Source organism: Fringilla coelebs (assembly GCF_963513975.1).
Source record: "Fringilla coelebs genome assembly, chromosome: 10".
Classification (NCBI taxonomy): Eukaryota; Metazoa; Chordata; class Aves; order Passeriformes; family Fringillidae; genus Fringilla; species Fringilla coelebs.
Window position 1 is genome coordinate 15499036 of NC_140036.1, and position 13875 is coordinate 15512910.

The window sequence follows — 13875 nt, forward strand, 5'->3', positions numbered from 1 at the left end:
GGGCTGGAGCTCACCAGCCCAATGTCAGCTTGGGCACACCACTGTGAGCCACTGTCATCCAAGTCAGCAAAATAGCAGCACTCACAGCCTTCAGGAAAAGCAGTGTGTAGCACAAAAGCTCTGGAGCAGCTAGGATGGTCCTACTAAAAGGTCATCAACCCTTCAGATGGATAGTGGATGGTTCTCAGTTTCGGCAGATGAACCAACTTCCAATATGCCCCTTTGTACTACAATAAAGAGATTCAAATGCCTACAAAGCCCAAAATGCACAGACCTCAAAGAACCAATACAAAGAGCCCTTTTCAATTGGGAAAGCACTGCCTGGCTACCAGGCTGTGCTGCTGGACACTGAAGACTCTTTGGCAAAGACACGCAGATGCCCAGATGTGCTCAGACCAGCAGAATGAGGCCAGGAAACTTTTATTTACCTCAAATATCACATGTGAAGATGGCAGAAGTTAAGCCATTCATTTCAGCCCAAACTGAACATCTGAAAAAGCCATATCCCCCTGAGTCCCGTAACTGAGGAACCATAAAACTCTCTGTCACATAAATGCTACAGGAGGGAGGAATTCATTCTGAACCCACCAAATCAATCTCAATCTGCTTGTACACCTAAATTTTCTTTCTTAAAAGAAATAAATACATTCCCGACAGTAACTGGAGTATCATACCCTGTGGACTGCCCTTCTAAAATCCTTTAGGTACAAACCAACCCAAGCAGCCAGGCTCAGGCAAGTACCAGGAACAACGAAATCAACTCTGAGCCTGGACTATGAAATTTGCACAAACTGTTTGGAGTTCAGATTCAGTGATCTGTTTTTCACAGAGCCTCACAGCCCAAACCAAGAGCAGTCATAAGATCTTTCTCAAAGCTGGGGGAATGTACTTTTCCTTGCTGGGTTGGAAGCTTTAATCATGGTTGGAGACACAGCTCTGCATAAACCAAGATAAAACACCTGTAGTCTCAGCCATGTATTCCTGACACAGCTATAAGTGGGGCACTACAGTTAGAAATTCAGAGGGAAGAGACCTCCTAGGAGTCTTCAGCAATGCTTCAACATTTTGCCTTGGTTTGCCATCATACAGCTGAAACTGTTCAATCCTGTCCCACCACTCTGCAAGAAAGTATGTCCACTGCCTTTTCTCTGCTTTTACTATCCCCCAATGGTTATAAAAAGAAGTGACAGGATAACCACCAGCACTGTCAAACATTTAAATCCCTTTTAAATTCCAGTCATTACAAGACATTATTCCCCAGAATGTTTGAAACTTAATGAAAATGTATCACTGATTTTTTAAACTTCATTTTCTTTACATTTTTATTGTTCTGTAGCTCACATTGAGAATGAGCCTCTTTTCCTTCAAAATAGTGCACACTTTGGCTTAAAGTGTTGGATAGTGACAGGCGTCTAGTACTGGGGGCAATGACACAGAGGCAGGGACACAGGCATGAATCCTTAGAAATCTTGCCTAACTCTGCCTTCATGTTCCCCACCTGTTTGCACAACCACATCACCCAAAGGCCTTCAACCCAGACCAAGGTTCCACATTGCTACATGCCATACAGATGGGGAGTAAGAGGCAAATCACACTGAAGAGGTTGCCAAGCTACAAGGACAGAAGAGATTTTGAGAGGAAGGAGAGGGGAAACACTAGATTCAAGGTCATTTAGCACAGCAGTGGTTGCTGGGAATGAAACAGGTCTCCAGAGTGCCAGCCCAGCTCCCTCTGGATCAAGCTGCCTCCAAGAGCTGCACACAAGCAGATTTCATCTTGGCCATAGTGCATGGTCAAGCAAGACTTTTTTGCTACTTAAATACTTCACAAATACTGGCCACAGAGCATCTGCTTTTAGAAAAACGTTAAATACCATCAGACCAGGTACATCCTATTACCTGGTACACCTCCCGCAAAGTGCTATTTTACCAAACAGACATTCTGTTGGAAATTCAGGACAAAACTCAAGAGTTTCAGAAGGTAGGTGTCCAATTCCAGACAAAGCAATCATCATTCAATACATAATTCACAGCAGGGACAAAGAATCCTGAGCTTACGTGTGCTGCTATTTCCAGTATTTCATTTTCACAGTCTCTGCTGGAAGCCCTTTCTCCAGAGTCACAAAGTTTTCTTGTTTTTTAGAAAATGCAAACATTTGTTTTATGGGCTGAAATTTGGCATGTTTGGTTTGGGGTGGTTTTCTCTTTTTTTGTTAAAGTCTTGCTGCATTAATCTCTTATGCAAGGATTAAGCAGAACAGGTAAAAACTGGGGAAAATACCCTTTAATAGAGGAGTCAGATAAACACAGCACTCACTGGGCCTCTACTTAGGGGGTTCACACAGTTTATGATTTGCCCCTACTCCCATCCATGGAAATTATGCATCTAATATCTTGTCTTTTACTAAGGAAAGATGCAGTGGGCTCTCTGCCTCTGAACTTTCCAATGAGTTACTTCAATTTAGAAGGTGTGATATGTACACAGAAGCAAACTGCAACTACATAAGAGGCTCTCTGTACTGTACTCATCACACTAGTACTTCCAAACTGCAGCAAAGGAGAGGAAAAAATTAATTAAATTTTTTTCATAGTGCATCTGCAGTTCTTCCAAAAACACCCGAGGCAAGTTAAACCTCATATGCCACTGCAGTCATGGCAATTTTGAGATCATCTTGGTCATCTTGTCCATTTCAATTTACTGTACCAGAGGGCTAGAACTGGTCATGCTGGTGAAGGTCATACAGATCCTTTCTAAAACTTCAGTTCCAGGTGAATTCTTTGAATACAATCTCTCCTACACCACCTCACATGACAGAAAACATCCTTAGATGCTGCTCTGTTAAGGCTAAAGATTATGATTTAGTCTTGTAATTTCCTGTGCTTTTAGGTATGTGCAATTTTGAAAGGAAAAACTTGCATTTAATCACTTCTGACTGCTTCTATGATTCAGTCAGAGAGACTTTTGCTTGCAAGACATGGATTCAGCCCAGGTCACCTTTGCTTTCCTACCCAGCTGCCTAGAATTAGGCAGGACCATGAGGTACCAGGAGGGCACTGCTGACCACAGGTGACCAAACTCTCTCCCTGCCTTCTGCTAATGGTGGTCAGTTTCAGCTCATGGAAGTGTCCTTGTCACCCGCCCAGCACACAAAAAATGTTACCAGAGCAACACCCAGGTAAGCAATGCAGGGATGGTGCAGAGATTCACACTCACCCACAGCAAGGGCTAAGGGACAACGTCTGGAGCTGATGCTGGCCCACTCTTTCTGAGAAACATTACATCCCTCGGTGCCAGGGGCACCCCTGGTGCAGTGTGTTTGCAATCTTGAACTCTTACCAAGGATCAAAAGAGCTTCCCTCTGTGTGAATTCATGCCAACGGGCAGCGTATGTTAAATAAACTGCTTGTCATTACCCTGCTATGACTCCTGCTCCAGTGAGAGAGGACTATGTTATGATTTATCTTACATTGCTTTAAAACTGTCCTGAAGATAATATGAAAAAGAAATGTAACAATAAAATTTCTCTTATTCCAGAACAGGAGTATCCCCAAGGGCAAGGTATTCCTATAAAATTATTATAATGCTTTAACCACGTAAGCACAACTGAAAACGTCTTCTCTAAAAACAAGTCGTAGCTCTTTTTTCCTATCTGCAGCCATTATCCTGATAAATTTGGGAAGGTCAGCTAAGGTGTAATCCAATAAATGTGCTGATGTTCTGAGTAAGTACCTTACAATTTGCAGCCTAATCTATTATCCTACTATAAGACCATCAAATGACTCACCAGTTTTAATACTTAGTACAGATCAAACAAAGGAAAATATCAAAGCTTTACATTCTAGTTCCACCTTTCAAGGACTTGTCTGAGTACTCTTTAATTACAGCAGATGATACATCCAACTCTGGCATTTTCTTTCTCTAACAACTCTAGTTAGAAGCTGCTGTAGCAGTACTTTTCACAGGACATCATTACGTTAACCAAGAGATGCTGAGAAGTTGGACAGACTGAACAAATCAAGTTGGGATTTGGTCCCAGAGATGGAGTTCAGCTTCTTCTGCCCACCAGGTCACACAGTGGGAGCCTCACCATCCAGGTACTCCTGGGTGCAGGTGACAAGTCTGCAGAGCCCTCCCCCAAGCTGTGGCAGAAAGCCATGGGAAGAAGCATGTGCACGAATGGGAATGAGCACATCATCTTGGAGGGCAATGAACTTTGGAAGTCGGATCAAGTCCCAAATTTGGACTATGACTTCAAATCCCCCAGAAACTCAAATACACCTGCAGAAGTTTGCATTTGGACACTGTGATTGGACACAGTGACTTTTAAATTTTTTTCTTTTAATGGTAAAGGTGTAAAATAAAAGTGAAAAAACAACCTATTCACAGCACCCCAGATCCCAAAGGAAGAAGCATCAGGAAACAGTCAGCAGCAATGTCAGCAAACTGTAGATGCTCTGGGAAATGGATACAGAAGTTACATGTCCCCACAAAGATGTCAGAGCTGACTGTGGGCATTGCTGAGGAAAATGGGAGCACAAATCTCCTTCACCCAACTCTAGCAGTGTTTTGAGTCTGTAAAGCATTCCCCAGTAACAGTGTGCACTGGTGTGTGTTCGGTCCATGCAAACAAACTGAACATGGGTTATTCACCACAGTGCCTCAGCAGAACTCATCTCATTTATCACAACAGAAACCCACTGGGAAAAGGGCTGAATTGTATCTGGTTTACATTGTTGATCGTTTTGACTGACTAACAAAAATTAGATTTTTTTTCAAGGACAAGTCTGTAAGTTTATGCAATTAACTGTGCAAATGCCACTAAAATTAAAGCCGAGTTTATAGAGAGGTCCCTGCAGAAAGGATGGAAACCCAGGGCCTCTGTGTGCAGGGGAACACTTTCAAAAGAGCACAAATCTGATTTTGCTCTGCTTTTGCTCCATTTGCAGACTTGAAGAAGAGCAAATCTAAAGAGATTCCGATCACTACTTTAGTTCTGCTCCAAAGGTATCACATCTCAATTACTCAAAAGAAATGGAGCAATGAAAAGCACCAAAAAAGACAAACCAAAGAGAAGGCTTGTATGGATACTGAGTGTGCACCCATCACTACTTATCCCTTTGATACTTTTGACTTTTGGGGCTTTACTAAGAGAAATAGAGCATATGTCTAGCTGTATACAGCCTACAGACCCAAACACACGTAAGAAATGAGACCAGTTATGAGACTAGGAAGGAAAGGCAAGGCACAAACATATCTAGGATGATTTTATGAGATCACAAGAATTGCCCTTTTAAAAGTGCCACTGGGGTGTCACCACTTCCTCTGATAAATAGATGACATCTCACCAGAACTTAAATAGCTCCACTCAAGCACTACCTAGATGAGTGACAAAAATTAGCCAAGTCACTGTCACCCCTGCAGTCCTTGTCTAGACACAGCAGAGAAGTGCGAATTCCAGTCTGCCTTGCTGGGCTACAGCCACCCTGACAGCTGAGCTCCGATCCAAGCCACTCCATGAGATGGGGATATCTGGATCCTTCTGGCAGCGCGACAGACAAAAGTTAACAGAACAGAAAAACAACAAGAAAATAAAAGCACAGAAGTCCTTGTGAACCGAGAAGGCTTTAATTCACGAGTCATTGTTGGTTGAAAGTTGAGGCAAACGAAATGCCATTTTTTGCAAGTATTTTTCTAACAATCTCTGTGGCGATCTGACAGCTGGGATCAGAGGCCCTTTGCTCAGAGGTGCGGCAGCTTTTGAGCCGGTGCCCCCTCAGAGCAGCTGCACCCTTCTCCCCATTGACAGCCACATCTGGATGCTATCAGGAGGAACTGGCTGGCCTTCTCACAACAAATACCAAGCACTTAGCAAATTGACTCCAGAAGTCGATGCTGGCCCCTTTCCCACTCTGTGTTTACGCAATGTGCAACTAACCTGTTGAGTCCGAGGTTTGTATGGAGAGCTGCTCTCTAGGTCGGCCAGGATGCTGGTCAGAGAGTCAATTTCTGCATCTAAACTGCACCGCCTCTCCTCAAGTGTCTTGCCACCAGGATTCACCTTAAAGAAGAAAGAAAAGTTCCGGTTATTCAAACCACTTGGCCTGGCACATGGTTTCTTACTGTCCTCACGGAGCTGCATCCATGCCCAGCAATAACTCTTGGGTTGCAGGGACAAACATGCTGAAATCCTATAGCTCCCTCCAGCAAGCTTCCATCTCACAGGAATTTATGCTGCTTTGGGGCTTTTCTTCACGTATTTGCCACAAGGGTCCCATTGTGTAAAACTGACTTGGAGGATTAGCAATTCAACAATCTGCTGCTAAGCTGAATAGGCAGGACAATCCCCACACTGTAAAATGGGAAGATGTGTTGTAGAAGGATACCTGTCTGGAAGGACAAAGCTGGGGACAGGCTTGGAGCACCTGGATCCCGGGAGCATCTCTTCTGCCATGTTCTCATCTCAAGCAAAACACAAACAGAACAGAGCTACAAACCACAGCAGACAGTGACTGGACATGTACACCTATTCTTATTTCAAATCAATTCTTGTTAGTTGTACCTGCCTGATTCAACACTTCTTCACAAATTTCATCTCGAAAATGAGCTCCTTCAAGGAGAACTGAAAAAGTTCAATCCATTTCTAGCAGACTGGAGGTGAAGGGTGGTGATTTGCAACAAGCAGTCACAAAATAACATAAGTAAGGCCCTTGTGACAAGGCTTTTATGCAGGAAAGCCCATGGCCAGAGCTAATGCCAACATGCAGCCAAGGACCCTAATTCAATACATTTTCTTTCTTTCTGCTTTCAAAACAGCCCAGTCCCATTTATACCCAGGCTGGTAGGGACACTCTCTTGGAAGGGAAGAGACATGAATTTTCACCACCACCACCCACCTCAAAAAGTAAAACCCAGAACTCAGTACCACAGCAGAGCATGTGACACTCAAGCCACTGTTTAAGGGCAGCACTGCAATCACTGCTAGAATACGCATTTTTAAAGAGGACTCATTCACATGCTTTGTTTTTGATAAATCAACCTAGTCCAAAACCTCTAGGAAGGACCTTTGTGCTGTACAGCCCAACCCAAAAGCAGGACCTCTCAAGAGGACACAAAGTAGGTAAAGGCTAGGAAACATCCTTCTCAAGCTTTCAGTGCTTTGGGAACTAGGCAGCTCCACTAGGAATGGGAAATTTGAGAAAACCAGCTGAGGATCTGTGCCATGGACCAAGTAGGTGCTAGGCCCACTGAGCCAGGCCACCACAGAAACCAAAGTTCTTGAGTCAAGTGAACTATTACACTGAAAGTCTTTTCTCAGCCTGAGTTATTTGTCTCCTGTTCTTTCATGTCTTCCTTATCTGCAAATCCCCTGGACAAGACAGAGTCTCTCTGCAGACATGCAACTAGAGTTCAGTGCAGAAGAGCTCATTCAGAGCTTGAAAATGTCAATAATAAAAATACTAAAGAATTACCTCACAACTCACCTAATTTCAACTGCAAAAACTGTTCAGACCATACTAGCACCTTCCCACAGACAATCTAGCTCTGTTTGCCTTCACTCTCACCAAGTTACGTCAATTTTCCAAGCCAAAAATTTGCCTTTTCCTTTGGCTCAGTGGCTGTTCCAGAGAGTTTTCATTTAAATTTCATTTTAGGAGCAGTCAATCATTACCTGTTTTAAAGAACTCCCCAATCATCAATCTGCCACCTAAATGGCAAGATGGTCAAAAAGAGACAGGCTATGCAAAGTAGGCAGCCTCTGATCTGCCAGATTTATACATGCTGGGGCATTCATTTGTACCTAATGACTATTAAATCTTATTGGATTTCAATATATTTGGCTTGACTAATAAGAAAATGGAAGCTCCAGTGTGGCTTATGCAAGAACACATCATTTAAAAGGCCGAGAGTCAGGTTAGAAAATACTTACAAACTCGGCTCTTCTTGCCTATTTTTATTATAGAGACAAAGTCTTTCCATCCAAATCATTGTTCAAAACAATAAATATTTTTCACAGGAATTAGCCCAGATCATTACTCCTGGCTAACTGCAGGCACCTGGATTTTTAAATCTGCAGAAGTGTAACTTTTTTTCCACTTCATGGCTCTTGTTTGGTTTTTCTTCATCTTCCAGTTGTTGGCCAGTAACTGCCACAGGCTTCTCAGACAGAAAATCTGTGATTGCTCCACTCCAGAGAATTTTGAAGCTAAGCAGCCAAAAGTCAGCCTGGAAAGGAGCGGGGAGATGCAGAGGGCATCCAAGGCCCCAGCACGTGAGGTGATAAATCAAGCCAATGGTAGACCCAGGAAAAACACTAGAGTCCACACAGGACCTGCTTGGTACCCTGACCCTGGAGAGAAGGCATGGTGGCAGATGAGACAATCAGCCAATTTAATTTCTGCTTCTTAGCATTTCTGGGCCATATTATTCCCAGGTTCTCATTCCCCAGAACAATTATGCAATAGCTGACTAGCAAATGCTGCAGAACAAGTTATAAGGTTGTAAAAGTTAAATGTCCTTAGGAAACCTAGAAAATAAAATAAAACAGCATCGAAGCATCTCTATTGATTCTGAGCTCTGATTTATTTATTCAATTAAAACATAATCAACATAGATTAAGAGCCCAACTCTAAAATGCAGGAACATAATGCAGTGCAACAGTGCCAACAAATGACGCTGCCGAGGTATGCCAGGGCCTACAGGGGCAGAAATGGACTTTAAAGACATTTAAGAAATGGCAGTCCTCACAAAGACAAGTTTCGGGTTGCTTTTTCTTCCCCATCCCCACAAATCTTGACTTTTCTCTCTCCCTACAGTGCTCAGTATTCAACCGAAGGATTTGCTGTGTGGGCAAACCGGAGCATTTGCAACGCCGACTTCAGCAAGAGAGGGTTAAGTTATTCCTCTTCCCATGCTCTTTGTCACGACGTTCCTATAAAAGTTTTACGATATTGTTCTGGAACAAAACCCAGCGCCAGGTCCCAAGGCACAACAGGTTCGCACAGACGCGGCTCTGCTCCGAGGAGCCCGGGCTGGTTATGCTCAGAGCCCCGCAGATACAAACACCGGAACCAGAGGGAACTGCTAATTCTATTTCTGTCTGGATTTATGGCATTGTTGCAGACATGTTGCTTTTGCACCCCCTCTTCCAGCCAGTAGAATATGGAAAAATGGGTTTAAAAAGAAAAAGGATGCTATCTTTGGCTCAGCCAACGTGAGTTCGACAAAAAGCAAACATAAGCCAACCCAGTCCAACAAATTAGTCGTGCCAGAGACTATCCACTCACGTGAACTTCTGCGACGCCTACACTCCTATCCCCTGGCTCAGTCTCTGCTCTGAGTCAAAATAGAGAAAAACAGCAGAGAGCTTCACTGCTTGGCTTGTTTGTCTGCCCCTGAATTCCTGGTGTGCAGCTCAGAGCAGCTCTGATGGTAATCCGCTCCTGAGCCACATCAACCTACTCTGCTCTGATACAAATTTGCTTTACTTTTAAAGCTAAGCCCACAACCCAACAGCAGTCAATGCCACAGGTCCCCCACACCGCTCCAAGGAACATTCATTACATAACATAACATGCAGTGCAGAGGTCAGCGCAGGGTCTCAAATTTTGCCTCACTGTGCTAAAAGGGTTGTAAGACTATTCACTGAGCTAAAAGACATGAAAAGCACAATGATTTCCCTAGATGTCACCTCTTCCTACAACCCTAGATCACCTACCCTTATCATATTTTGAAGCTTTCAGCAGAGGAACAAGAACGTCTCTCATTTAACCAAGCCAGCTCCTTGCAGCGGGCTCACAGAGAAGAATCTGGCTCCCAGATGTCCTTCCTAGCTCCTGCTCCAAATTCCTTTCCCTACCCAGGCCCAGCCTTCTCTCTTTTATTCTGTTTTCCCCTCTCTCCCTGCCCTGTTTTCTGCCCTGCAGGGTTGTAGCTCAGGCTGGGCATTAGCCCCTGGGATGAGAGATGCAATGTGGGCTGCCAGGTTGGCCTCTCAGCCAGACTGCTGGTGCCAGGTGGTGCTGCTGTGTCGGGGAAACATGGAGTGTGGCTTTGCAGCAGTGACCTGCTGACATGGGTGGCAGGCTACAAGTAACTCCCGAGCCTCAGAGCGTATTTTCTACCAACAAAAAGCAATGGCCAAACTCCTGAATACTTTGGGTATTTGACTTTGCTCACCATAGTGCAAATTTGCAGCACCAATATCCACCATCACTCCACCCACCTCAAAAGCCTTGTCTAACAGAGGTTGAGCTCAGCACATTTGCATGTTTCCTGAGTGCTGTGGCCAGCTCATCTTCTGAACTGTGTCCCTGGAAGGTGAGCTGTCATTCGTGAGAAATGTAGCGCTGGTTTATCTGTGGAGACACCTCCAAGACAGCAGAGCTGCAGCTAAAGACACAACCTTTCTTGTAGCAGCAGCTCATTTCACATGCTGCGCTATCACAGGTCACTGATAACCTCCTAACTCACAAGTGAAAGACTGGAGATGAACACCAGGCATATTAGGAAAGGTCACAGCTAATGGCTCAAAACAAAGCTGGGAGCCCACAGTGCCTTCTGCTCCTGGTAGATTTGTTTTAGCCTGAGGTGCTTGGGAGCTCTCTTTGAGCTGTAACACATCAACACTTTTTGCATTTACACATCCAAGAACAGGGAAAAGCAGAAAAGCCTTCTGGGGCAAAGGAAGGACAAAGGTCACAAGAGGAGCAAGCGGAATTTAGGCAAATCGGGAGTTGTGAGCAAGTTGATAGTACATAAGGAATTCTGCCCTGAAAGACTTTACTCTCTTTTCCCCCAGTAAAAGCCAGTACATAAGGAATTCTGCCCTGAAAGACTTTACTCTCTTTTCCCCCAGTAAAAGCCAGTGAGGCACAGATGAGGTGGTAGAGATGATAAATTCGGTGCCCACTGCCTGCTTCCACCAGGCTGCAGCCATGGCAGCCACCCACCAGGCTGGGATAGGCATTGAGGGGGTGGGAAGAGCAAATAAAACAGGAGTGAGCCTCTCCTTATACTCCATGGCCTTGGGCACTGGGCTCAGACAGAGATGCAGACAGAGCAAGAAGGATGCAATTCTTATTTCCTATTTTAGCTGGGATCAGGTGAGGGACAGAAAAGTGTTTGATGTCAACAGTATCCACTGTACTGACAAGAAGAGACTGTGAGAAATGTTAACCAGGAAGAAGAAAGGAAATGATTCAGTCTTGATACACTTCAGGCTGGGACTTGGGTTTAGTTTTTCCTTTTTTTTTTCCCCTTTCTTTGCACTTTCCCTAACAATATCACTGCCAGAGGCAAGGTTCTTTTCAGATACACACCCCTGCTACCTCGTCTCTTATTCATTCTTCTTTCCAAGGTCACAAAAGCCATCTAAGGCCCCAAAAGGCATTGCAGTGGCAAAAAAGATGCATACTGAAGGCCATCTATCAGGAATATGAAGCACCCTTAAGAGTTGCTGTGTCTATTCTTCCCTAAGCCTACAGACAAGTGCAAACATTTTTTTTCAAATTCCCTAATGTAAATTTAAACAGTCCCAAGAGGCTGCCCCCCCACGCACGCACATGGAGCCAAGAGCTGACTGCAGCATCCAGGGCAAGGGGGGGCTGAGATCCTTGATTGATGCCTAATCTCCGTTCCAGGCACCAAGGAGGGCTGGAAAAGAAGTGGTGCCCTTTAAAAACAGAAAGATTGAGTCTTTTGAAACAAATCTGAAATGATGGAAGATTTCAGCAGATGTGACCACAGTGATTTCACCAGATGTGATTGTATCAAGGATCTAATAGAAAAGAACTTCCCTGCTGTTCCATCAGGCTGAAGCCAGGCCTGAAATATCCTTTTGAGTCTTTTGATGACATCAAGGATGAAAGCCAAAGGGAAGTAAGGTTTTGATTTATTTTTTCCCCTTGCTCTTTCATTTTTTCAAGGCACAGAATAGTTTTACCTGGTTTGTGTTGCTGGATATTAGCAGGACCAAAGGAAAACACTTCAAAAGTTTAAAGAAGGCACCATTTGGTGCCTTTCAGATGCCACTGTCATTTAACTGAGCAATGTTTCTTTGACTCCAGCCGCTTCTGAAGATTTCACTGTAAAGAGGAAGGTCAGGCCTACCTGGAATAGGGCTTGAACAGGGTGGGGGTGATCATCTACTAAACACCAGCCTGTATGGTCCAAAAAGGGCCAGTGAAAGTGCCCAATATCTTGCCTTGGCAAAGTTCATACCAGCAGCTCTGCCACAACAAACTGCAGAAGGCACAGTGGGGTAAAGGAAGCTGTGCTCAGCCACACCTACAGCAATTAGTCTGGGGTAGCCACAGTCCCACATTCAATTCCTCCCATCATGGAAAACACAAATAGTACTGGGTATCCAGACTGAACTCACTTCTGAAGCAACAAGGGGTGGTAAAGAACTGCACAGGCTTTCAGCTGGGGCAAACAAATAAGCAGATGAAGGAAAGTTATTTGTTAAGCATTGCTAGGAGACACCTTGCAAAACCTTAACAACTGATTTAAAAACTCACCGTGGTGTAAGAAGCTTATGAAAAGGACAAATAATAAAAATATTTTTAAAAATGAAAAATACAGATAAAGCAGATAACAAGAAAGCATGAAACTAGGAGGCATCAGTCCCAAAACAAAGGAAAGGGGGTAGGTGTTTTGTCACACAACAGGCTGCTAAACTGCAGAGCTATTTCTGCTGCAAGACACTGTGGTTGCTATGAGTTTACATAGATTTCAAAAGCAGCAGGAGAAACTCATGGAAGAAAACTCCAAGACACATAATAAATATAAAATGTTCTGTGTTGCCCTTTTACATTTTTCTCTGGTCACTAGAGATTGATTTGGCTCTGAAGACATTCATATGAAGTCTCCATTTGTGCTTTCTATCCACTTTCTGACACCTGCTGGGAGTCACATCTGCTGGAGGATACATTCCAGGTAAATAACTGACCACAGCCCTAGGTGCCAGGGTTTGGCCCAACACCTGGAAAACCATTCCTTCCTTTCTTCTAGCAAAGACAACAGAAATTACAGCCATCTGCACTCAGCCTCCTGGGATGCACAGATTAAAAAGAAAGCAAAGACTTTGTTGTAGTTATGAATCTGTATGATAATAAAGATTTATATTTCCCTAGAGATCAGCGTGACAGACACTGTTCACACAATACCTAGGAAACAACCCTGTCCCAAGGAGTTTATAGCTGGATACCAGAATGCAGACAGAGGGGTGGGAGCAAGGTGCTGAAACTTGGAAATACAACCAAGTTCCTCCAGGCCACCAGAAGAAGACACTAATCCCTTGGGCCAAGCTAGCTCCTTAAAGGGCTTTTCATTCTCTGCATTTGCCATCCAAGACCTGACAAAACATGCCAGAAGATAACAAACCCCTGTCCAAGCCATTCAAGCTCCAGCTGCAATTCTGTTGCAGGATGGCCCTGATTTCCCATGACATGGCTGGGTCTGAGCCACTGCCGTGGCTAGCAACTGGACTGTGGGTCAGTGGGGCCCGTGGTCATCTTCCACCACTGTTTAATAAGCTCTTGCTCCCTGCTTGTCCTGAGCAGGGCCCCAGTCCCCACACCAGCACACTGGTGGGGGCAGGATGCCACCACTGTGGATGAGCAGTAGAGCAGTCCAGGATTATTCTCCTTTCCCAGCAGCGCCTGCCCCTAACAGCAGAGGGAAGATTTTGCCACAAACACCTGTGGTTAGTCCAGAGTTCTCAAGAACTGGCCATGAATATTAGATGAATGAGCAGAGATAAAAAAGGATGGAAGGGCATCACAGAAGTTTAGCCAACAGGATCCAAGGCCTTGGGGTACACTCAGCTGAAACCCTGGATCAAACACCAGCAGTGGATGACTGATTGATCTGATG

The 13875-nt window shown here is 44.4% G+C and overlaps 1 protein-coding gene across 1 annotated transcript in view; it reads right to left on the reverse strand.

The window, feature by feature from the left end:
• LPP (LIM domain containing preferred translocation partner in lipoma) overlaps positions 1 to 13875 on the reverse strand; it is a 255865-nt gene that overhangs the window by 144889 nt on the left and 97101 nt on the right. Inside the window, exon 5 of the mRNA XM_084212312.1 lies at positions 5936 to 6058. Coding sequence (XP_084068438.1) covers positions 5936 to 6058 — 123 coding nt within the window. The remainder of the gene's footprint in view (positions 1 to 5935; positions 6059 to 13875) is intronic.